Raw genomic sequence first — 26,410 nt, forward strand, 5'->3', positions numbered from 1 at the left:
AAAAATAAAACTCAATCTTTGTCTTTTCTGGGTAGCGCTATCTAGTGTCGAGTAGTGACAAACTGCAACAATGTATTTTTAGATGAGGCGCTGAATTTCCACATACCACAGTCTCTGGTTAACTTATGATTCCCTAGTACATGGCGATTGTAAGTGCCTGCTCCAGATTCTCCACTAGCGGACGCCCACGTTCCTAACGTTCCGAAGACATTCATGAAGTGCCTTTTCTACCTACTTACATAATATTCAGAGAGTCCTCCTTCGAGTGACTATTCTTTGACGTTTTATTATATGTATCGTTGAATAAAAGACTAGTGCTGCCACTCTTTTTATTTGGTAGCTATTATGTTTTTTGTTTTATCTATGATAATTTACTAAAAATTAAAAAGGTACATATTATAGGTATTTAGGCTTACTCGTTACACATACATATTCTTATGAAAATAATTGTTAAATAAAAGAATATGATAAATAGCATTTAAATATGTTTATTTGTGGAAACTAGAAGCATTAAAAGTTTATTTACTCCTTTTTACATCATAATCTATTAATTTTATTTTGTATTCGTTCTGAGTAAACAAAATAAATTAGGGTATGACTTTTTATTTTCTTATACCACGTAAGTAATAAAATAAGTACAAGAATAAATAGTGGACGTAAAATGTTAGTCATGTTTAAAATAACCGTAGGGCAAGCGTTTGACGCTCAGAACAGGGTAAACATACGACAAGCCGTTCGATTTCTATTTTAAACACTTATTCATAGGTTATTCCTGTACCCACTGCCTTGAACCATCAAGCACGACCTACATAAGTTTCACGACTACAGAACATTCGAGATGAAATAATTATTTTAAAAACCTTCAATGATTCACAACGAAAGGTTGGCAAGCATCTCCGAATGGCTTCATGGGTATTTTTTACTTCGTCTAGCATTAATGTACTCGTAGGTTGTATAGGAATTCGTGTGGGTAGGTAACGATTTGGAGCAAAATAAACCCCGTTAGACGATTGTTGCAAATAGATTTTCTGTCTGTGTTGGAATTCGTTATATATTTTTTTTCGATGGAAGAAAAAATGGTACTTGCGTGTAATTTAATTTTAATAAATTCAGTATATGTATAGAATGGTTGTTATAACTTATTTCTTGTAATAAAGTGGAGAAAATTGATTATAAATACAGTATTTTCTAACTCAATACTTCATAATTGTACCGTCATAATATTTGTGAGGCAAAGAATAAATATACTTCGAGATAAAATTCAAAGTTAATAACCACTCTTTAAAATAAGAAAAGAAAGGTTAATTTGAAAAAAAAACTTCGATTAACTTCTTTATTCAAATATTCTAAAACAATTATTATTAATAATATTTCCTGTCTACATATCAATCTAAATATAATTAAATATATTGAAGCCGACGTACTAGTGATTAACAAGTCGCACGTGCGTTGTGCGGGTATAAATGAATGACAGCAACCAAGTTGAAAAGTGCACTATCAAACAATGCAATACAAACTGGTTGACGTCACGCGCATTCGGTGCAAAGTGCATGTATGCACCTTAATCTCTTCGCATTCATGTTGCCCTGGTGATCGTTCCTTTTGTGAGCGACACCAAAGGGGCCCTATCCCCTTCGAGAGCACCCTTCTCTGGGTCATCGCTCGTCAGTCGTCACTCGGTCACTGGCCTCGGCGACCTTCCTTTGCTTTTTACGTTTTCTCGTTTATTTAATAGAACTTAAGAATTATTTTTTAAGAAAACACATTCATTTAAGTTTATTTGTAGAATGAATTAATTACCCTTACCATAGATTTAAAAAAAAAGCATCCAAAATTTATTAAATTCGTTTCTCAATTGACTATTTGTATGGTGATGAGTAAAATAGGGACATCCACCTAAGCTGGATGGATGTACCTAATTTAACATTTCTTTTATTTAATCGACTATAAAGCATTTTGATTTCTTATTAAAAAAAATTAAAGGTCACCACCACCATGAAATGGATATAATGTTATATACTTACCATGAGAAAAACCTTTTTCAATAAAGTTTTATAAGTGATTTTTTTATATATTTAAATTATAACTTAATTTACAGCTTAAAATAAAATAAAATAAAATAAATGTATCCAATCACTACATATCTAAAAACATTTTTTTATTTAGAAATTACTCATAAAAAGTGAGACGTATTTTAAACGATGATATGCAAACAAACAGATTAATTAAAATGCACTTCATTCAAAGACTGTTCTTACCAGGAACTCGATGAACACGGAGTGCAGAAATCGAAAGAGTACTGCTATGCAATTTTCTGCATTCTGTTGCATTTTATATGTAATTATTAGTAAGCCCTTTAAACTGATATGACTTAACTATAGTTTTATCCGTGAAATTGCAAAATTATTTTAATGTCTAAGTTAATGTATCTAGGTATAATAATATTATCTATCAGTTTATTTCACCGATTACCGAAATCAACTAAATTTTTTGTTATCAATGCAGAAAAAAAATTTTCAAACTTATTATATTAAACTAGTTGCTGCCCGCGACGTCGTCTGCATGAACGCTATACAACACTAAAAATACCTACGATTATACCTTTTAAAATAATATTCATTTACCCGTTTCTTCTTTACATTTTATATCTACAGAAAAATCTCACAGATGACGCTGCTTTAAAATTATCTTGTCTACTTATAGGTATTCATTTAATTATGTTTATCGGCTTAGTTACTTATGTTGCGTGATTTTTATAGTGTGAAGCTAGCTTATATAGCATGGTTATTAACATAATAACAACAACATTCAAATATGCGTCGTTAGATTACACGTTGTTACAGAATGCGTTGAGGAAATAAAGGTTCACTGCTCGTTCCCGGTAGGTGATAGCATGATAATATGTAGCCTATATGTTGACCCGACTTTTTAATAATATTTATGCCGAAGTAAATCCATGCGGTACTTTTTGAGTTTATCCCGGACATACATACAGACAAACAGACAAAAATTCTAAAAACTATATTTTTGGCTTCGGCATCGATTTAATATCACACCCCAAGTATTCTTTTAAAAAAAATATTCAATGTACAGTTTTGACTTTCCTACCATTTTATTATATGTATAGATTAGATTTTTGAATACTTCTTCAAACAGAAATATAATGTAATTCAATGCAATGCTTTGGTTTAAATATTGTTATGTATTAGATACCGAAGACAAACAATTACGGTTATAAAATGAAGCGTGTCATACCTTCTAATTATTTTCCTGAAGATGGCAGCACCTTCGGGTGATTATGTTGAGACTGATACGTCAACGATTGAGAAGAAATTTGTAAAAATAATTAAAAACGTACACACAGTAACACTCTATTTTCTTTGCTTGATCATTCGCACAAATATGATGTCTGACGATCGTGATAATAACGACGATCTCGATCCAGTATCTTAGCGTATAACGAGTAAAATTTTTTTATATAAGTTCGTTAACGTGTTTTGTCTGATCAGTTGCCCAACAATCTCCTTCAGGTTAAAAATAGTCGCAAGTTTTCAGGACAAGTTGAACATTTTATCAATAACGTGTAAGAGAAGTTATTTCCATGTCCATTTGACTGTCTAATAAATAAAATAATATAAGATAAGATAATTAATTACCACTGTTTGTTCGCCCAGTAAAAGTAACATGTTACTGGTAGGTACTTAGACAAGTACTTTGCAAAACTTTTTAACTTTTTTGTGGGTGATTAAATACTGAGGCAACAAACAAAGGATAAAACCGTTTGTTCATTACATAAATTTTACTTATTAATAATTTTACCAGGTATAACTTAATTGTAGGTTATCGCATTTATATACATCATTCAATTTTGATGGTCTTCATTTTAGCAACAAGAAGAACATACATACATACATAAGAATTAGGACGTTACCTCAAACTTACCAAGAAAAGTTTATGGCTTTGGTACGTATTTCTATAACAAAGTATTTCAGTAATCGTTTCTGTCTACGTAAGGAGATATTTTCGTCCGTCGTTAGCTCGTTTCTGCGTAGTGTCCGTTCTCGCTGGTATTTACACCGATATCGCTTTGCTCCGTATAAAACACGTAAGGTGACTCAGTAGCGCTTATTTTGTTCTCAACTTTTGCGAGAGAGCCATCTAGTGTCACGCGTGTCAAACTCGCGCGTGTGGACAGTGTAACCGTGTAGTGTTTTTAAAATCCTAGTTATTTTATAATGCCTGGACGTCCTATTTGGCAGGTAAATACGAGATAAATATAAAGAAATATAAATAATCAGTATTTGATTATAATAAAATGCTTCAAAGTATTTATAAAATACTTTAAAAATAATTAGAAATGTATTTCATTAATTAGTTGTTTAATCTTTCTTGTTTAAATTTGTTCATAGCCTTATTAATATCATTACAGCCTATACAGTCCACTGCTGGACATAGGCCTCCACAAGTTTACGCCAAAAATAACTTGAACTCATGTGTTTGTCATTAATAACAGATTGGTAATTATTTCTATTTTTCATGAACAAAACAAGATGAGTAAGTCACATGACCTTGGCGTACCTGAAATATCAGGTAAACGAAATTAACTCATTTTATTTTCGTACTATTTTAGGTGATTAGTTAGTTTAAAATAATTGACAAATATCTCTTATACAAAGTTTATTATTTACATTATCAGTTGCGTTTAAAATAAAAACTACATTAATATTAGTATCACTCAAATAGTATTAAAGCAACATTTTTAAAATTATAGATTAAGTATGAAAAAAATTTAGTACGTTGACAATACTTAATTAGATAAGTAACCCAAATTTTAATTAACTTATGCTTCAATGTACCTAAAAGTCTTTATTAAATAATAACCTATACTCATATAATATAGACATTGTGGCATATATTTATTCAATTGCCTTTTTATTTAATAAATGTGCTTTTACATCCCCGATCATGAAATTTGCGGGGAGATTGTGAAATATTCGTTGTATAAAGCCCAATAATATATCTTCGATAGTCTTTGATAAAATTGGCCTCAAAGACTCGGAGACTGGCCGCCAGTTCGCATTTAGATAAGCATTAGTGCTATCCTCTGGAAAAAAAAAACAGTTTACCAATACACACCACATTGACATGACAGACGTATCACTTCATTTCATTATAATTAAAATATAAAATTAAAAAAAAAAATAATACCGGTTAAATACAAATCATTATGTTTCACGGTGGATTTGCACATATCATACATATACACATATCACATAATAATGGAAAATAAAAAAATACAATAGGTAAAAAGCCAGTTTTGTATCTAACGATAACAGATTACATAAGTACAGTGAATATAATTGAAGTAAAACTATTGTCTTTACGCCATTGAGTTATTTAGTAATAATAGTTCAATGCCTGACTTGGGGAGTAAGGTGAATGCGTGACGCTCGCTTCATCTTCGACCTCGTCTCTGCTCTAGAGCTAGACTGGGGTCAAGAGTAAGCCCATAACATAATAAATAAAAACAAAGACAAGTGTGATTGACCGAGGCGAACGAAAGTTGAGAGGGAGATAGATATGTTAGTGAAGAGTTCTAGCTAATCTCTGAAACGACTGGACCGATTTTGACGGGACTTTCACTGGCAGGTAGCTGATATGATAAGGAGTATCTTAGGCTACGTCTATTTCAACACTTGCTTAATTTTATAACTCTGCGAACATAAACTTTTTTGTGAAATTCCACACGGATGAAATCGCGGGAACATCTACATATTTTTCTTATTTAATTTGAATAATTTATATATATACATATAGATGGAGCTAAAAAAGAGTTACTTTAGTCGTACTGTGGTCGAAAACACATTCGTTTTTTATGCGTGTGTTATATACATATAAAAAAAAATTTTTTTTGATTAGATGAAAAGATTATAATTAATTTCAATTGAAAAAGGACTACTGAATGCTATATCACATTTACATTGCTAAATTGCTTCGACGATTGGGACGAAATCCCGTCGAACAAGACAGAAAAACACGGGTTGCGAAATAATAGGCCCGTTGATCTACATAAAAAAATAAACAATGAAAAAAAAATATTTATTTAAATGATCTATAAAATATTTCTGAAGGAGGAAAAACGAAAATACAATAGATAAATTTTCTTTATTTTAGGAATGATTTTATGGAAATATGGTTGATGAAGTTGTTTCGCAAATAATATGGCGAATTGGCAACGAATAAACGTGCTTCAAGGTTAAACAGAGCAACAACGTCACGGTTCAATGTTGCAATTTGTAACATGAATGTACTAGGGACTCATAAGATTTAAAGATAACAGAATATTTTGTAATATAATTACTATTTAGTGCCATCTATTATAGAATAGTAAACTCAGCATTTAACAAAAGTTGTGTAAATATAGTGCGACATACATACGATAGATGGCGCTAAGGGAATTAATTTCGAGACATAAACTTACCAAGTGAAGAAATACCATCGAATAAATTACTCATATGTAATTTGAGTCCTCCAATGTTATATTTTACATGAACCTTAGTTACATTGAAAAATAGTAAGCCATCCTTTTCATATAGCTTTACATCGCTTACAATATCTATTGTCATGTTACCTAAAAGAAGAAAAAGCAGATTATTTTCAGATATTCAATTAAAATGCAATTTATTATTTTTTTAAATATAACTTACTTGGTTCAAACCAACATCGCCCATTACCAACCAAAGGTATTAATAATATTTTTCCTTTTAAGTCGTATGTGCCCTCTATTCTTATTTTAGGGACACGAACTCTTGTATAAAAATCGTATGTCTTACCGTCTACCCTAAAAATTAAATACTATTATACATAAAATATAATATTAACGTCCCAAATCTTGTGATCAAGTGACAGACGTAAGAAGTTGTGTGTTTCTTGTATTAATAAATGTGCCAAAGCAAACTTACTGGCTCAGCAACACTTCAGTGTGTCCAAAACCTGTTACCACGACGTTATCAAGAGCGGCATTAACATTAACTGGCCCATCACCTTGTAATATTCTTATTTTAGGAATATTTAATGGATCTATAGGAGGTAAATCTATTTCTGGTAACCCTGTAAAAAGAGGTTAATCGTCATACCATAAAAATTGTCACCATCGTGCTTAAATGTAAACAAGATGAAGAAATAGCACTTTCGCTTTCTGCAAGTGGTGTCCCACTATACTAACACATTTCGTAATTGAGACTGTGCCACCAAAGTAGCTTATGAACCTACATATATTATGACTTTTAAAGAGATCTTTTATTTATTTGTTGTAGTTACATCATACCGCAGTGATTACGATATAATCTTTGATCTTTTTTCACAATTCTATTATCGATATTTTTTTATTAAAAATGTATAACTTATGAGTTTATACTGTCTTCGCAATATAACTAAGAGAGTAGTAAAGTAAAATGATGAGGTAACATTAACCAAAGGCTTACTACAAGGAGTAGGTGAGCAAGATGCATTACCGTTGTGCAATATAACAGACACTGCAACGACGACTTACGCAGCTGACTGGTCTACTAACCACATATTACCTACTTGTTCATAATATGCACCATCATTGGAAATGATGCGTAATAGAATGCAATAATGTGAGAAAGATGGAAAGTAAATAAATGGCGAAATATACCGGGCCCCAAAACATTGAAGAGTTGTTGTACGGCTTCTTTAGAACAATCTTCGAAATCTGGATCACTTTTAAAGCACGTCTGCACGAAATTTGCTAAAATAAACAAGATTAATAATAATTAAATGTACACAAACATGCACCTACCTACACTATTATAGGTATACCACCAAAAAAAATATTAAATTCTTACTTAAATTTTGTCTTGCTACAATGATAATAATAGTTGCTAATATTCAAGAGTTATGATGTTTAAAAATTCATTCGTTACCAAATCAGATTGATTGTAATTAGAATTAGAATAGTGTTATTATGGGAGCACTTAAGTAATAAAATTGTATCCAAAAATACTTACGCTTCGTTTTATAATAATCAGCAACCGTCGCTGAATACTGGAGCACAACGGTCACTATAAACAATTTTAACTGCATGATTTATTTTAAATTCGATTGATTTCTTGTATAAACCTTCGGTTTGCGTGCCCCGAGCTGGCTGCTCGAGGTGGTAGGTTGTGACTGTCGCTGTACCGATTTGCTCGACGCCGCATTAAAAAGTGGGGATCACCACGCAATTGTCTGCTAAGTAAACATGATTTAAACTTTGTCCTTCTCGACTAACTAATGTTGACGGTACAACCCCTTATCATTATTTAGATTTTTTTATTAACTCTCGCGCCATGGCGTTTTATGTTGCAATAGATACTTAACCTGCATATTCAGCGACAACTGTCTACGGTTATGTAATACTTAGTTTTTGTTCATTCTATGTTTTTGTTCGTTCTATGTTTCCGTGTAAGTATTATTACTACTGATGGAAACTTCTCTGTTACGATGTTATTACTAAAAACTTAAATACATTTGCACATTACATCAATTTTCTTTTTCGTGGATATAGTTCAATAATTCTTGGGTTTATTTGTTATAACCAAGCGGCGTTGTTCAATTTTAGTGCACGAGAAAAGTTGATCTTGTTATAGTTTTAGAATTCCTAAGGTCAGAAATAGAAATCGTAGCGTCAGAAAGTAAATTTCGAAATTTAATTAGCTATGTTCAGATAGATTTCATCCCATTTTGAAATATTACCTCAGTCAGGGGTTACCTGTGAACTAGAAACCACTTAAACTATTGCCACCAAGTTCCTGTGTAACTAGTTTTTCTAGTATATTGGTCGGTGAAGCGATGCATTCGTAACAGAAACCTAATTATAATGGATAACAAGTGTTACGCTGGTTCCATATCAATGGCTTGAACATTACGTCTGTTAGGTAATCAATATTTTTGTTTACACCATTTTATAAAATCTTAACACAATATCATAATGAAAAAAACAAAAACAAAAATATTATAGGCATATCTACGTTTTAAATACTGGTTTATTAATACGGCTATGTAGGTACATAACCAAAAGGGAAGTATTATGAAATTATTACATTAGTGGGGTGAATAGAGAATGGCTTTGTAAACTTAAAAGGACCTTGAACGGTGAATGCTTATGAGCTTACACAACAACAGTGAAGTGTAGGATAAGGGAACGATTAGCCTAATGTAGTTTTTACATAAAGTTCAGTAACGTTAATAACACATACTCTTGATAATCTGAAATTGTAAAAAAAGGGCATATAAGATTTAATTTATATTGACTACATTTTTTGTTCCTATAATATCGTGTTTTTTGTAAATTTTTAGCTACAAATTCTGTAAATCTTTATTTTTTCTCGAAATGTAGGTACTCTTAGTGTAAACTTTAACTCTATTTGCTGCTAAATGTATCAAAATAATTTGTAGAAGCGTATTTATTTTATTACATAATAAATAACACGAAGCAGTTTAAATAAATAATTTCATATAAACCTAGTAAATCATTACAATAATAACTATAAGTACTAATTGCTTTAAGTACCTATGTCAAGGCCTTGTAGTTAATCATGAGTGAGGATAAATTCAACAGTCCATCTTCGCTTCTTGGCTCCTGGTCAAGATAAACAAATCATACAGACGCCTGAACCCACGCATGAATGATACTACCGTTCTTTCTGGAATTTTAAATAAAATTACAAGATGGGTTGAAAAGATCTTTCGGTGTTTATGCTACCCTGATACTTTGACTTTGATTGGACCACTCCTGTGTGTTGTCTTGTATATAAAAATTCTCGTGTCGTCAATGTTAGTTAAAATACTCCTCCGAAACGGCTGGACCGATTTTTATGAAATTTTGTGTGCATATCGGGTAGGTCTGAGAATCGGCCAACATCTATTTTTTATACCCCTAAGTTATAAGAGGGGGGATTAAGGGGATTTATAACATATATGGCAAAACAACGTTATTTATTATTATTATAATAAAAACATTTAAGACCTGTTTCGCCAGTTGCGGGAAAAGTTTATCCTGCAAAAATTAGTTACGATTTACGCCGTTAGGACCGGTTTCACGTCAATTAATAAAGTACAGCTCTAAGACTCATTTTTGCGAATAGAAATCTCACAAATACATTGGAATTCGATGGTGAAAAACAATAATACTTATATCAAAATCTTTTGTCTGTTAGATATCATTTTTAGTAAATTTATTGTTCTTTAATAAATGTTATGAATTGTTCTAATAGTGTTTACCTAACTATCAAAACAAAAAATTTAAGCAATGTATTCAAAAACATCGCAGCTTCTGTGGTTATTTTTGTGTTACCACTCTATTTTATTGCTTGAAAACGGGTTAGGATTGATAAAAATACCTATAAAGTTGCATCGGCCTCATATGTTCTCTATTGATATTCTTACTAAGATTTTGTTTTGTTTGTGTAATATATAATGCTGCCGTTTTAAGACATTACATCAAAGTGAAAATTTATTTTATAGTGACCTACAGTTGACAGGTAAGGTCAGTAGTTTTTTGATAAATAATTATTCCTTCATGTTTATTTATTTTGTGACACAAAAAATGTATATTTCGACTAATTAATACAATAAGCTGATGTGCAGATTTCGAAAGTCGGTATACTCTATAGAGGCAAAGAAAATAACAACATAGAACACTATTAATAATACGTGTATAAGCCAAAGAACTGTTAAAAATACTTTAATTAATAATGTCACACTCATGCAATTTATTACTCATGTCTGACGGAACATATGTGTGTCAGATTTCGAGACTCTATACAGAGCACAGTTATTACAAAATTCTTAATGCTTCATTTACTAAATATATAAATATGAAAAATAGGTTTTTTTTAAATATTACAAACGTTTTATTTGTTTTCCTTTATAAACTTTTATTAATTTTTATTTTTTTAAGTAGGTATGCTAAAACGTACGGTACGTTTAAAAATTGTAATGTCATAAACTTGAAAAAACTTATAAATTGTATTAAACTCTTTTCAAATTTTAAAAAAATTCAAATTAATAAATTAAAATAGATGTTGATTGGGTTTACGTTAATTTTCGCAGTTACAGGTCTAATTTTAAAAAAATGTGTTACATAAATTTGTCTATTGAGGAAAGATATAAGTTGGAAACATGAACGGTAGGGGTAGGACAAAATTATTAAACGGAACTAATCTAACAAGGGCAACATACATGAGTTCACGCATTTTTGGCGGAACTTTTGGAGGCCTATATCCAGCAGTGGACTGCAATAGGCTGAAATGATGATGATGATGATGAATCTAACATGTACCGAAACTACGCACAAGTGAAACCGCGAGGGTTACAAAGCTGTCAATAAGTGTTACTACACAAAAAAAAACACTGTTTCTTTTTAACTATACCATCTCAAATCTAAAATATTACATGGACATAAGATATTTTGAAATATCCATAGTGTTGAAATGACAGGTTAAGTCAATTACTACATTATACTTTCGCTCGCATCGTTTATCTTTCAACAATTTTGCTCATTTTGTAATAATCGAATGCTTACTTGAAATAAAATTTACCAACACAATATCTTTGTGTATTATAAAGTTACAAATAATCTTAACTATATAATTATGTATGTAACTTTAACTATGTATGTAAGATTATTATATATTTGTTACGTTTTTACGGTTTAACGAAAAAAAAACCGACTTCAATTACATCGACAAGTAATACAACGTAGGTAGACGAAAAAATAGTCAAGTAAATACGCATTATCAAAGATTACTCCAAAAGTTGTAATCAGATCTCGATGAAATCTAAATGTGACCACATGATAAACATCGGCTTTCGATTAAATTAAAAATGATCAAAATCGGCACGGTACACCCAGTAAAAAGTTATGCGAATTTTCGAGTTTCCCTCGAATTCTCTGGAATCCCGTCATCAGATCCTGGTTTCCTTATCATGGTACCACACCAGGGATATTTCCTTTCCAACAAAAAAAGAATTATCAAAATCGGTTCATAAACGACGAAGTTATCCCCGAACATACATAAACATATATACGATCGAATTGAGTAGCCTCCTCTTTTTTTGAAATCGGTTGAAAAGGGAAGGGGTTGGTATTTTTTAATATTATTTTTAAACTTTATATAAATATATTGCCATACTATCCCCCTATCTCCGAACATACTTAAAAAATATATAGATATGTTCGGGGACAGGGGATTATATATATATGACTAAAAAAGGTCAAGACATGTTTATTTTTATTACTACTTACGAAATTAACTACCAATACAATTTTAACAAGAAGTTAACTATTTCTTAACTCACATCCTGTCTAGTACGGTTTTAGATTTTACCATAAGCTTTCAGTGAACAGAAATTTCTAAAAGGCTAATAACTACGAATTACCTTAGTTTTTATACTGAGTTTAAAAACTATTAATAATTATTTGATAAAAAAAGGCTAAATGACTTCTAACGTTAGGTCTCAATAATACTTATGTTTGTTTCTGAATTTGTTTACCAGAGACAGAATTTTTACAAAAACTCCATTCAAATTAACAAGAGACAATAATTTCGTCAATGCAAATATAATTTGTGACAAATATAAAGAATTTTAAGTATTTACTATTTATTAATTATTCTCATGTGTATTTTGTTTCCTTTTTTATTATTCTTAATATTTATTGACAAAAGTGACAAAAAGAAAAACAAACTTGTATAAAACGTTTTTATTTAATAGTATAAAATATGTACAAAATTACATTAGTCAGGTAAAGAGGTCTTAACAAAATCCAGAATAGATTTTTTTAAGATATTTAATAATTTATTGCATTCCTCTACGATAAATCCGTTACGTTTAAATTCAATCCAAAACAACAAACTAAAATAGTACAAACATTCATCGAGCAACATAAAAAATTAGCAGACGTAACCCTGAGAAGTTAAAAGATAAATTAGCTAGTTTTGAAAATAAAATACTGATTTTCCGCATAAATTGACGCTGGTCTTATGTTTGGCATGGTGGTGAAAGGTAATTAGTAAGTTAATTACATATGGCGTGTGTTGCCAAAACCACCATGGCCGGATTGGGAGGCGCCTTTATTATAGCCCATTTGAAGATTGAGCTCGGCGTTGTGGGCACGAAGTTGCTCTTCCGTGAAGGTTCTTTCATTCTTTTCCGCCATCTTAGGTCCAAGATGTGGGCCGTTAAATTCAGGATGTTTTTGAGTCTACAAAATAAAAAAATGTTTTTGTTATTTCTTTCATAATGATAGAACTATAATGAAAGTAAAATTTTTAAATAAAACACTTACTATTCTGCCAAGCGCATACAGGCACAGAGTGACTTGAGGAATGTTACGTCTCTCAAACAAATCAGCCGTCTGGAAAATTTCTTCTTCTGGAACACCATACTTTTTAATGGCAGCCTGGAACCTGAAATAAACGACGTTTGAACGCTATAAATAAAGCAGTGTACGTCTGAAGTCATTTTTATTTATATCAAATGGGAATGGTCACGATTTTCTAAGAAAATGTGTTATTATATGGATAAAAATTACCTTTGGATATTTTCCATAAGCTGAAAATTGGTTCCTCTCTCTTGAATCTTTTTAACTGAACCAGGAGCAAGTTTGTTAATCAATTTACAAAGCACAACACCATCCTTGAGGATGTCTTCATATTCACCCTTTGGTCGAGCCTCTCCTAGGATATTGTAGATCCAGGTTAGAACTTCCTCCTCCTGATCCTTGTTTCTAGCCTGAAAATATTAATGTTTATGTCAGAGACGTGAATAAAAGGAAAGTTTTTGAACAACAGCCATAAAATAGCTGCTCCTTTGCCAAGTCGTTTGATGGTAGAACGACCGGATTCCAGCATCATATCCGAAAATAACATTACGCAAACCAACGGATGTTAAATCAGTGATGCGCCTGGAAAGCTTGCGAGGAAGAAGGACGCGTGTACTTATCCATTATTGAATGCACTCATTTTTTAATATGTCATTTATCATCACGTTTGTTAATATGTTATTAAGACCTATTTAGCGTTGTGAAGGGTTAAAACTACTCAAACTTTTCATACAATAACAACAAGTATATTTTTTGAAAAGCCAATATGTTTATGTAGTCACGTCCGTCAAAAAGAAAGAAAATATTAAAGAATATTAGAATAACAAAACAATCAAGTTCTTACTGGCATCTTGTGTGGTAGTACAACTTTTTAATGAACACTAGTATGAAACGGGTGTCCTGATCTGTATCAAAATGTTGACTGACTTCGAAGCCGCCCGCCCAAAGCCGGCGGCCAGCGTCCGCGGGGGCGGCGAGCGTCATTTCGCCAGTTGTTTGCAACGCTTTTTAAACTCAAGCGCAAATGTAATTTTAGTTATTACACCATTGCCATTCAGACGAAGATTGCTTGATGGGTCGTGATTGTGACGTTTCGAGATAGACGAAATCATGATTTAATAATGAAATAATTCATGTTAATTTGTCGTATGATAAGAAATAGTTTTAAGACGTTCAGTACGTTGTATATTTGTTCAATATTGAAATTTTACTTCTTGACATATCAATAACCAATCTTTACAGTTTTATTAAGCACCAAGCATTTTATAATACGTTTTAAAAAGTTTATAGTTCATATTATTCCCAAGATTATTTCAAAGCTGGAATGTATGAACGAAAACTTATTTTATTGTTAGGTACTTTATCTGTTCTCAGTTGTTTAAATTAATTTAAACTAATACCGAATTTATAGTATCTACATCATTACAGCCTATACAGTCCACTGCTGGACACAGGCCTCCACAAGTTTACGCCAAAAATAACGTGAACTCATGTGTTTTGCCCATAGTCACCACGCTGGGCAGGCGGGCTGGTGACCGCAGTACTGGCTTTGTCGCACCGAAGACGCTGCTGCCCGTCTTCTGCCTGTGTATTTCAAAGCCAGCAGTTGGATGGCTATCCCGCCACCGGTCGGCTTTTTAAATTCCAAGGTGGTAGCGGAACTGTGTTATCCCGTAGTCGCCTCTTACGACACCCAAGGGAAGAGAGGGGGTGGCTATATTCTTTAGTAGTACCGTAGCCTACAATATGCGAGCATAGTATCTACAATATACGAGCATTTATCTGTTCCCATTTCCATCGATCGAATAAAGTCTGATGTAATTTCCGGCTTTTAAATCTATTTGTGTTTTAAAAATAATCTTTGCCTCTTTTGATTCAATCAAACTGTAATAAAGAAGAAACAAATACGATAACTAGTTTTTAACGGCGTAAAAAAGTGTGCGACAGGATGATGTATAAATTACCAACTTGGTAGATTTCAACTAAATCCATTAAACAGGTAGCACTTGATTTATACCGAGTCTAAAATATGTTTTCTAAATTACTTCGGAACTTAAGGAACTTAAGTCACACATTTGTATAGATTTTTTACATAAATCGTAGTTATGTACTTGTTATTAAAGGATTTATAAAAAAAAGGAATTCATTTATTCGACTTGAATTGAAGTTGATTCATTTTTTTTATTTTTTATTTCTGAAATGTTTTTAAGGAGACGTTTTGGATTTCTTTTATTTTTATTTCTAGTCAATCGCATAAAAGCATAAACATCGTCGCTTGGCAAAGAAAAATAAACTGCGTCTTATATCGTCAGCACATAGATTTGAGGATTAATCCCAGTTACGAAAAAATTCTAAACTTTATGGTTTCCTAAGGTAATAAAAAGATTTTATTGGTACACATTTGTTTAATAATAAATTATACTTAAAAATAATATCCTACATTTAAATTGTAAGGCTTTGTTTTGTGTTAGATAAAAAAGTTACATACAAATACAAAAGTTTCAAGAGTAGGTAATATGTATAAAGAAAGAGCTTTTACCCAGCAGTTTACAGGCCGTTTCAATTAGTCAGTAAATCGTAAAAGTAAGCATACTTTTATCTTAATTGAAATTTGGTATTGGTGACTTTATGCAATCTCTTTTCCTGATATAGGTACTCGTAGACAAAGAACGATAAAATTGATACGCAACGGAAAACGCCAGGTTTAAACACACTTTTGACACGTTGTGGATGAAACGGTAAAACAATATTGATCTTCGAAATAAAATACTGATTACCTATTTACCAAGGTACAAAAATTCCTTTTTATGTTGAGAGGGCTAATAAAAATATATATTCGTGGTAGTACTCTTTAGTTGATCATAAAGTATAAATTATAGTTATAAATTCTTGCCAAACTAAAATTGAGCATAACCGCAAAGACTTGTTTATTTTAAATTATGATTTAACCGAAGCTAAAAATAAATAATGCTTGATATTAAAGTTACGTGTTCATATTTATATTTGCCGATAAGCTGGTGTCTAACGAGAATGCAATAATCTGGGGGCACGGTAGTGCCCCCGCCAAGACGAAAAAAAAAAAAAAAAAAAAAAAAAAAAAAAAACGAAAAGCACTACCTATCTTTTCTCGAAGCGCTTCGTCGTTTTTTTGAACCCTCATAACTTGGGTTTGGATTATACCAGATAAACAAAATTCTGGGGATATGATGTCAATAGCGGATTTATTAAACATATAAAGTATCTAAGATTTTATTTTTGTGTTACCCACATTAGGAATTCTAAACATTTTGAATATCATATCAAAAATTGACCGCTCCAGCGGGGTTCGAACCCGCGTCTCCGACGTACCGTGTCGGCGCTCTAGCCAATTAAGCTATGGAACGATACACCCGCTCGAGCGAAATTTTCGATATGATACTTTTTAATTTCGGTTTAAGCGAACCGTGGCGCCGTCTATAGTGAGCTCTTTACAGAAACCCGTAACTATTCAAAGTTTCATATTACAATGAAAATCTTTGACAGGAGACGACACCGTGCTATTTTTAATATCTAAGATTTTATTTTTGTGTTACCCACATTAGGAATTCTAAACATTTTGAATATCATATCAAAAATTGACCGCTCCAGCGGGGTTCGAACCCGCGTCTCCGACGTACCGTGTCGGCGCTCTAGCCAATTAAGCTATGGAACGATACACCCGCTCGAGCGAAATTTTCGATATGATACTTTTTAATTTCGGTTTAAGCGAACCGTGGCGCCGTCTATAGTGAGCTCTTTACAGAAACCCGTAACTATTCAAAGTTTCATATTACAATGAAAATCTTTGACAGGAGACGACACCGTGCTATTTTTAATATCTAAGATTTTATTTTTGTGTTACCCACATTAGGAATTCTAAACATTTTGAATATCATATCAAAAATTGACCGCTCCAGCGGGGTTCGAACCCGCGTCTCCGACGTACCGTGTCGGCGCTCTAGCCAATTAAGCTATGGAACGATACACCCGCTCGAGCGAAATTTTCGATATGATACTTTTTAATTTCGGTTTAAGCGAACCGTGGCGCCGTCTATAGTGAGCTCTTTACAGAAACCCGTAACTATTCAAAGTTTCATATTACAATGAAAATCTTTGACAGGAGACGACACCGTGCTATTTTTAATATCTAAGATTTTATTTTTGTGTTACCCACATTAGGAATTCTAAACATTTTGAATATCATATCAAAAATTGACCGCTCCAGCGGGGTTCGAACCCGCGTCTCCGACGTACCGTGTCGGCGCTCTAGCCAATTAAGCTATGGAACGATACACCCGCTCGAGCGAAATTTTCGATATGATACTTTTTAATTTCGGTTTAAGCGAACCGTGGCGCCGTCTATAGTGAGCTCTTTACAGAAACCCGTAACTATTCAAAGTTTCATATTACAATGAAAATCTTTGACAGGAGACGACACCGTGCTATTTTTAATATCTAAGATTTTATTTTTGTGTTACCCACATTAGGAATTCTAAACATTTTGAATATCATATCAAAAATGACCGCTCCAGCGGGGTTCGAACCCGCGTCTCCGACGTAGACGGCGCCACGGTTCGCTTAAACCGAAATTAAAAAGTATCATATCGAAAATTTCGCTCGAGCGGGTGTATCGTTCCATAGCTTAATTGGCTAGAGCGCCGACACGGTACGTCGGAGACGCGGGTTCGAACCCCGCTGGAGCGGTCAATTTTTGATATGATATTCAAAATGTTTAGAATTCCTAATGTGGGTAACACAAAAATAAAATCTTAGATATTAAAAATAGCACGGTGTCGTCTCCTGTCAAAGATTTTCATTGTAATATGAAACTTTGAATAGTTACGGGTTTCTGTAAAGAGCTCACTATAGACGGCGCCACGGTTCGCTTAAACCGAAATTAAAAAGTATCATATCGAAAATTTCGCTCGAGCGGGTGTATCGTTCCATAGCTTAATTGGCTAGAGCGCCGACACGGTACGTCGGAGACGCGGGTTCGAACCCCGCTGGAGCGGTCAATTTTTGATATGATATTCAAAATGTTTAACATATAAAGTTTCAATTGCATAGCTCTTATACTTTAGATTTTATTGATACCTAAAAAACCCCGATTCCGTCACTCACTGATGATCATCAAAATTCATAGAGTACTTCCTGAAGTCCCAGAAAGCTGAAATTTGGTATGTAAGCTAGTATTAGTACACAAACAACAAAAAAATTCTAAAACTTGGAACTTTTACCCCCCAACCCCTTAAACTAGGAGATGGAAGTTTGTATGAGACTTCCGCAAATTTTGATGCTAGAGGTCTGAAAATTGATATAGGGACTCCTTGATATAGGGACTTCTTTCGCACTGTCAAAAAGTTATCAGATCTCATGTAGAACCAAGCTTCTAACTCTACACGCCCTAACTCTGCAAACCCTAACTTTACAAACTCTACACCTTAGTCAAAATATGTGGCTTGGCCGTTTCGTTACTACCGGCTGCCGATGTTGTAGATGACGACTTTCCTGTCTCATTTATATATATGTATATTTTCTTTTTATTTTTTATTATATGTATATCAATTATTCTTCTTCTTTTTATTTTTTCTTTAATAGAACTATTGTATAACAGAAACGTAATAAACAGTGAATAAATTTTTCACCTTACGCCCACGTGACGGTAGCGAAACGGCCAAGCCACATATTTTGACTAAGGTGTAGAGTTTGTAAAGTTAGGGTTTGCAGAGTTAGGACGTGTAGAGTTAGAAGCTTGGTTCTACATGAGATCTGATAACTTTTTGACAGTGCGAGCCATATGATCTCGTCTTGGCAACATTTTACATGAAAATGTTTTTGGTGGGATTAATAATGTCACGGAAAGAGTAATTTCGCATTGAAGGAATAGTTTTATATCTATTTATGTGACATTCAAAGCTAAAGGTTAGACTTATTTGTAACAGATTATTATGACAACATTAACATAAATAATTTCTAAATCTAAATTATGAACAATCTAAAGAAATATTTTTGTGTCCGTTAATTCTTAACATGATTAGTTTGTACATAGCTATTACAAATACTTATTAAGATTGTATCTATCATAATTAAAAAGAGGAAACAAAATATCACTAAAGATAAATAAAATATTCTTTCGTCCCCTAACGGACTACAGGTCGGTAATGTTACCTGAATACTAGATAAGAGTATAGAATATTTAGTTACAGACTTACATTTCTCGACAATGAGACAGAGATCTATCAACGCGCATTGAATTTGCCAAAACTATTTTTCAATACATCATCTTTTAAATTTCAAAATTTCGTAGAAATTAAATAATTTTCATACATTTTCAGTATATTGTGATTACAAAATATTGTTGATATTCATTTAGTTGTATAAATACATCTCGCACTGGCGTCCTTCCAACTTAAGAGTCGAAGTACCAACGCTTGAGTTGGCACGTGTCGGGAAACCCCTTAAAAATTAACATTTACAGTTAAATTGTGTATTATTTATTATGACATTAGTTGAAGGTTGCTTTAAAAGTTTTAACGTGCAACTTTTAAAATAAAATATAATATAAAGCTGTCTCAATTTCTTAATACCTACTTGAAAAGACTGAGTTATAATAGGTATACGTTGAAGTATTTAAAATTTCTTTTTTTTTATTTAAAAGCATTTTAAGAAAAGTATGGAATTAAATCTTTGTGATATAAAACCTTCTTGTCATAAACATTATAGTTATATTATAGGGTAGTTGTGTAGACGCTCATCGAGCTTTTAAAATCCAAAAAAAAATGTATAAGATCAATGTGTGGCGCCGGATATTTAGAAAGTTGTAGACTATTATTTAAATCGTTGAAAATACTACCATTACCTTCGCTGTACATCTTTGAAGTTTCTGTATTCGTAAAAAAGCATTTGTACCTCTTCAAGACTAATTCAGATATGATATCACGAACAACAAGATACCCACAAAAGTTATATGTACCTACCGTTTCAAAAACTACCTATTTATAAAAAAAATGTAAACTGTATAATCAAGATTTATAACACGTTGCCTGATACCTTAAAAGATCTGAAAATTGCAATGTTAAAGAGAAAATTGTTTGATCTGCTGCTGGAGAAAATTAATTACGATGTTATTGACGTTTTGTTGCACGGAATTTAGAATACCAATTTAATGACCTTAAAGATAGTTAAAAACGTGACATCTAAGAATCATTTTAATTGTGGTATATTAATTATATAGTTTTAGGAAGAAATTATATCATAATTATATGAATAATGTATAAATAATTTAATAATGTATAAATAATTCAATGATAAATAATCTATAGTTACTATTAATTAATAAGCACTGTCCTATTATATAGTACCTATATCTATAAGTAGGGACTACTCGATACACTTTAAGGTGCTCATTATTTGGTGTCCTTTTTGAACAACTATGAATACTGTAACTTGAAAACCTATATCTTGGTCTAAATACCTTTTCATAACCTAGAAAACACATCAAGTAGTTTATACAAATTAGGTTTGCATACATTTTAAAAATTGTTATAAGTATTAATAATTTTTCAAAATAATTGTGTTTGCTCGCAAACGAAAAAAAAAACCGACTTCAATTACATCGACGAGTAATACAACGTAGATCGACGAAAAAATAGTCAAGCAACTACGCGTTATCAAAAATTACTCAAAAAGTACTTATCAGATTTCAATAAAATTTATATGTGACCACATGATAAACATCAGCTTTCGATTAAATTAAAAATTATCAAAATCGGTACACCCAGTAAAAAGTTATCGCGGATTTTCGAGAGTTTCCCTCGATTTATCTGGGATCCCATCATCAGATCCTAGTTTCCTTATCATGGTACCAAACTAGGGATATTCCCTTTCCAACAAAAAAAGAATTATCAAAGTCGGTACATCCAGTAGAAAGTTATGCGGTATAATACAGCATAGGTCGACGAAAAAAGCGTCAAGTAAAAACGCATTATGAGATATAGCTCAAAAAGTAGTTGTTAGATCTCAAATAAATTTAAATGGGACCAATTGGCACACACCACCTTTCGATTAAAACAAAATTTGTCGAAATCGGTCTACCCGGTCAAAAGTTCTGATGTAACATACATAAAAAAAAAGTCGAATTGAGAACCTCCTCCTTTTTTGGAAGTCGGTTAAAAAATGTACGCCTGATAGCGATCATCACTCATAGTAGGGAATATATCCGCCAACCCGCCTTGGAGCAGCTTGGTGGATTAAGCTTTGTTCCTTCTCCTACATGGGGAAAGAAGCCTAAGTCCAGCTGCGGGATATTACAGGCTAGTGTAAGCGCGTATTAATAATTTTTCATATATGGTAAAAGTTAACTTGATATACAAAAGATCGAAAAATAAAAATGCCTGTTTAACTGTATTATTTTTCTCTGCAGTGCGCTGGTAAACGTGAACCAGAAAAAGAACAAGAGGCACAGAGATGGATTGAAGCAGTTATAGGAGAGAAGTTCCCAGCGGACCTACCTTATGAACTGGCTCTTAGGAATGGCATCATCCTTTGCAAGTTAATGAACAGACTACAACCGGGCATCATCTCCAAAGTTAATATTTCCGGTGGAGATTACAAGTTTATGGATAATATAAGCCAGTAAGTGTTACATATTATAATCCTTAAAATATTGTCTTTTAAATATTTTTACTGACATAGTACTGTAAGTATACACTAAGTATATAATAAAAATTACAAGATACAGTTATGTCCCTGCGGTGAGTAAAGTGATCAGAGCTCCTGGGAGGGATTGGGGTTAGGGTTGGCAAGGCGACCTAGTTGTATAAAAATAAACTAACTAATAAATTAAAAACGTTAGTATTTATGTTTGTAATACTTTGTATAATTGTTAACTTAGTATTAAGGTAATGCTTCTTTTTGAATTTTTTACAAGAAGCATTTATTTTCTGTAAGTGTTGTGAATAGTTGATTTTTAAAACAAAGAAGTTACTGATTTATTTTAGTAATTATTTTTTCTCTTTTATTAAAGATTTCAAAAAGCTTGCATCAAATATGGAGTTCCAGACGTCGATTTATTCCAAACTACTGACCTTTGGGACCAAAAGAATATAGCTCTCGTGACACAGACCATATTTGCTCTCGGCAGAACGGTAATTTTCATATTTTAGTATCATATTATTAGTACATATTAATCTTTATTTCTTAATTTAGTAAAGGCACAGCAAGAAATATCCTGCTAAATCTGAAGCAGCCGGACTGAGGATGTCTATTATAGAAATATCAAGAATCACAGCTAAATAATATTACACTCACGCAGTGCTGTTCCTGTGCTGATTTAGGTAGCCAGAGTTTCTTAGGAAAGTCAGGGGTAGGGTCGGCAATCCAGTTTCGATTCTTCTGGTGTTTCAGGCGTCATTATATTGTTTCTGAACTCTCCTTACGTAACCTACCAATTCTACCCAAAGTTGCCTGTATTTTAACAGCTTACAGATGAATGTAATGATAATACGAAAAAATTTTTTTACAGACATACAAACACCCAGAATGGCGGGGTCCCTATCTTGGACCCAAGCCCGCTGAGGAAAACCGACGCGAATTCAGTGAAGATGTCCTTCGTGCTGGAGAGGCTGTTATCGGTCTTCAAGCTGGTACAAACAAAATGGCGTCACAATCTGGACAAAACTTTGGCGCCTCACGCAAAATTATTCTCGGCAAATGAAGTGCTAGAAGAAACTTGAAGATATTAGCTTGCGTTTCTTTAGGCTTAACTATTGTATAATAAATTCTAGTATATATTTTTAAAATTGTAACGAACATTGACCAAAGATTATTTACTTTGTGTATAGAAATAAAAAAAAAAAAACATATTCAGACATTGTAACCAATTAAGTAATATTGTTAACATTCAGATATTAGTTACTACTCAAAAGATTAACTTTAATATTTAAATTCAAGAGAATTCTACCATGAATTTGATAAGTACAAGTTAAAATCAGCTAAGTTTTTTTAAATATATATCTTTTTAAAGAATAGATTCTTATCGGTTTTTTTATTTTTTCATTTATTGTTCATAACTTATTACACTTTAAAGTTTTTGAGTATATTGTCAAATACCTATGTATCAAACAAATAAACATTTATGATATTTTACTATTTGTTATTTACACTTATAATAAAAATGAGAGATGAAACAAATAGCAGTTGAGCCGCACACTGGATATTAAGCAAACCTTGTAGCCGCATATCCGAGTATTTGGACGCCGACTGTCCGGCTGAAAATTTCCGTTTAATGCATCGCACGAAGGTCTTCTTCAACACCGGCATAAAAAGTAAAAGAGAAGAAACAGAGTCAGCTGTATCTCGCAAAGCTCATCTCATCTCACAAAACACGTCTTAGGATTGCTTTGATGACGTAAAAAATGACAAGAAAGAAACGCAATATCATATGAGCTTGATTTTACCATAAGTTTATTCAAATCGATCGCAAGTGTGACCCTTATTCTTGGTGGGTAGCAAATACTAAAGAATAATTATCCAAATTTAAGAAAGTTTGCAAAAATCTACCTTTCAGAACCTTGCAGCATAGTGAAAGACTTTTTCTGAAGCTGGCCTTATTTGCGAAGACAAACGGAACCGCTTGCTACTTCTTAATGCAGAGAAATTAGTAGGTAGTCATTCAGCATAATTTGCATAGTACTAGGTAATTCAATTTCTAAGTTATAGAACTATATTGTGAATACTGATTTTATTTTATAAATGAGATTAACCCCTAAATATATATTTTCTTAAATCCAGTATTCAGCCAGGTAGTATTCAGGCCTCTGGATATGCCAGATACCAAATAGAATGAATTCAATTTCATCTCATAAAAATATCTGTCATCAATGCCAAAATCAATTAATAAAAAATATGAAGAGAAATTTTGGAATTTTGTAAAATATGTAATTGAAATTTATGACTTCTTTAACCATTAAATTAAAATTAAACTTTATATTATTTCCTATAGTGATTTTTCTTTTAATAATATATCCATACAAATCAAAATTTATTGGCCAAAGAATTATCTTTATATCAACTTAAGTCAATTTACACACTAGGCTTACTGCTATGTATTAATGGCACAGTTATAGACAGATTCGTATGATTGGTTTTGTTTACAAAAAAAATAGAGTCTAAAATATTTTGGTGTCCACTGGATACCTAAATATAGGATTATTCTATAATCTAAATGTCCCCCTAAATCTTCAGATATATTTATATCCAGTATCCAGCTACATTTAGGTATCCAGGACCAGTAAATACTGAAATATTTACTGGCAAAGCCATTGTCATACTAAAAACCATCCTCTATGACCTCTCTCATAACTTAAGACAAACTGTTACACTGACTTACTCCTTATGCTATCTTTTAGCTATTAAGAGCCATTTCACAAAAATCGGTAACAATTCGCGAAATTGTAATATTTTGACGTCGTTAATCTCAGTGTTGGATGCAATAATGTAATTTATATTCTTGAAATATAATAGAGCAACCTTTGTTGTAGTCCATAGTCAGATCAGAATTTTGATTTATATTATGTGTATAGAATTATTAACCTTTTCATCAGCCTCCTCCCTGGGTAAACGGTCGTAATGTATACTTTGAAGTCCTACTTTTCAATAACTTCTACGTTGAAACCATTTAAAAAAAATACGTAATATGTGGAACATAATTTTGTTGCGCACTATCGCAGATTTTTATTCAATTTGTATCTCTATTAAACGATAAAAAAAATTTAAAGTTACGAATATTTTCCAAATAAGTACAATTTTAAAAGCGATATTTTTCTTAGAAAACTAAGAAATTTCAACGAACTATCTTCATCAAAGTAAACTTACATCATTAAGGAATACAAAAAAAAAATTAAAAGATGTAATCATTTTTAATACATTTTATATTAAATAATAAAAAGATAGTATATATTACCACGCATCAAGCCCAGTAAATCAGTCGAGCGCTAGCGCTCTTAGAGGTAAGGTCCACGCCAAATTCTGCGCAGCCGTCTCTTTCGCTCACACGCGCCAAGCGCCCGTTGTTATAGCGGATAAACCGCATTTGATACTTTCATAATAAAATATAAATAAAATAAACATATTACGAAAATGACTGTAAAATAATATAATGATAATTTCTGTAAACAAGTGTATAATTTAATTTTCTTTTCTCACATTATCAATACAAATAGGCATTTCAATCTGTTTGTCTTGTTATTTGTTAATTAATATGTTTGTCGGTGTCGATGTCATAAAATGCTATTTTATTCATATCGTAAATATTAGATTCATTCGTAAACTGAAAAAAACTAAATCAATTTAAAAAAAATTGTTTCATAAAATTGATTTTTTATTTTAATTTTAAATTTATTGACTGTTGTTATAATTATAACACACTTGAAATTTTTAACAAATTAATTACGTAAAAAACATTTTATACCATAGTTATAATTTTTATTATACATCAGAAAATGATCAAGATGGTCTTTTGGTTGTCACACTATACTTGCTAGCACAAAGATCGTGCGGCTCGTACGACTCGCGCGATGCGACCAAATTTACCTAAACTTGCAGAGCGTAAAATTGTGAAATGGCTCTTAAAGAAAACCTCTTTGGTAGCAAATTAAGATTTTCTATTATTTTAAAGATAAGTGAGGCCCTGTTCCTTTGCCAGCAAAGAGACATTCAGATCTGCCTAGATTCCAAGCCTTTTTGGCATTGCTGGAAATGAGAATGATTTAAATTCTGAATATTATTATATGTTAGGGGACATATAATACTTGTTTAGACGTTGCTTAAAACAGGCTGGAGTGGAAGCGGAGGAGAATTCCAAAGGCGGAAGGACAGCTTTAGCAGTGAAGGAATTAGAATAGAAGGAGGATGTATGAGAATCATATTTAAAAGTACACACACCTTCCACAGAGTATCAGAAAGCTTAAAAAATAATATTAACGGAATTGGTCAATCCGTACTGTA

At 32.1% G+C, this 26,410-nt stretch overlaps 3 protein-coding genes across 4 annotated transcripts; 1 reads left to right on the forward strand and 2 right to left on the reverse strand.

Annotated features, from left to right (window-relative positions):
- Nucleotides 1–4,098: 4,098 nt before the first annotated feature.
- Nucleotides 4,099–23,551, forward strand: LOC123655476 (muscle-specific protein 20-like). 2 transcript variants are annotated; one of them, XM_045591260.1, is made up of 4 exons: nt 4,099–4,259; nt 21,828–22,039; nt 22,431–22,551; nt 22,929–23,551. In XM_045591260.1, the coding sequence occupies exons 1-4, from the start codon at nt 4,236–4,238 to the stop codon at nt 23,118–23,120; spliced, it is 549 nt and encodes a 182-aa protein (XP_045447216.1). In that variant the 5' UTR covers nt 4,099–4,235; the 3' UTR covers nt 23,121–23,551. The 2 variants fall into 2 exon arrangements, with proteins under 2 accessions (XP_045447216.1, XP_045447215.1); XM_045591259.1 differs by lacking the exon at nt 4,099–4,259 and adding an exon at nt 4,549–4,590.
- Nucleotides 4,663–8,252, reverse strand: LOC123655475. The gene is made up of 6 exons (XM_045591258.1): nt 8,031–8,252; nt 7,679–7,771; nt 6,963–7,110; nt 6,708–6,841; nt 6,482–6,631; nt 4,663–5,104 (listed from the first exon to the last, which is right to left on the reverse strand). Exons 1-6 carry the CDS (start codon nt 8,104–8,106, stop codon nt 4,917–4,919), a joined length of 789 nt encoding a protein of 262 aa, XP_045447214.1. The 5' UTR covers nt 8,107–8,252; the 3' UTR covers nt 4,663–4,916.
- Nucleotides 12,752–14,335, reverse strand: LOC123655478 (myophilin). Its single transcript, XM_045591261.1, has 4 exons — nt 14,232–14,335; nt 13,598–13,797; nt 13,352–13,472; nt 12,752–13,267 (listed from the first exon to the last, which is right to left on the reverse strand). Exons 1-4 carry the CDS (start codon nt 14,235–14,237, stop codon nt 13,085–13,087), a joined length of 510 nt encoding a protein of 169 aa, XP_045447217.1. The 5' UTR covers nt 14,238–14,335; the 3' UTR covers nt 12,752–13,084.
- Nucleotides 23,552–26,410: the final 2,859 nt, after the last annotated feature.

The sequence above is a fragment of the Melitaea cinxia genome, chromosome 8 (assembly GCF_905220565.1).
Source record: "Melitaea cinxia chromosome 8, ilMelCinx1.1, whole genome shotgun sequence".
Lineage (NCBI taxonomy): Eukaryota > Metazoa > Arthropoda > Insecta > Lepidoptera > Nymphalidae > Melitaea > Melitaea cinxia.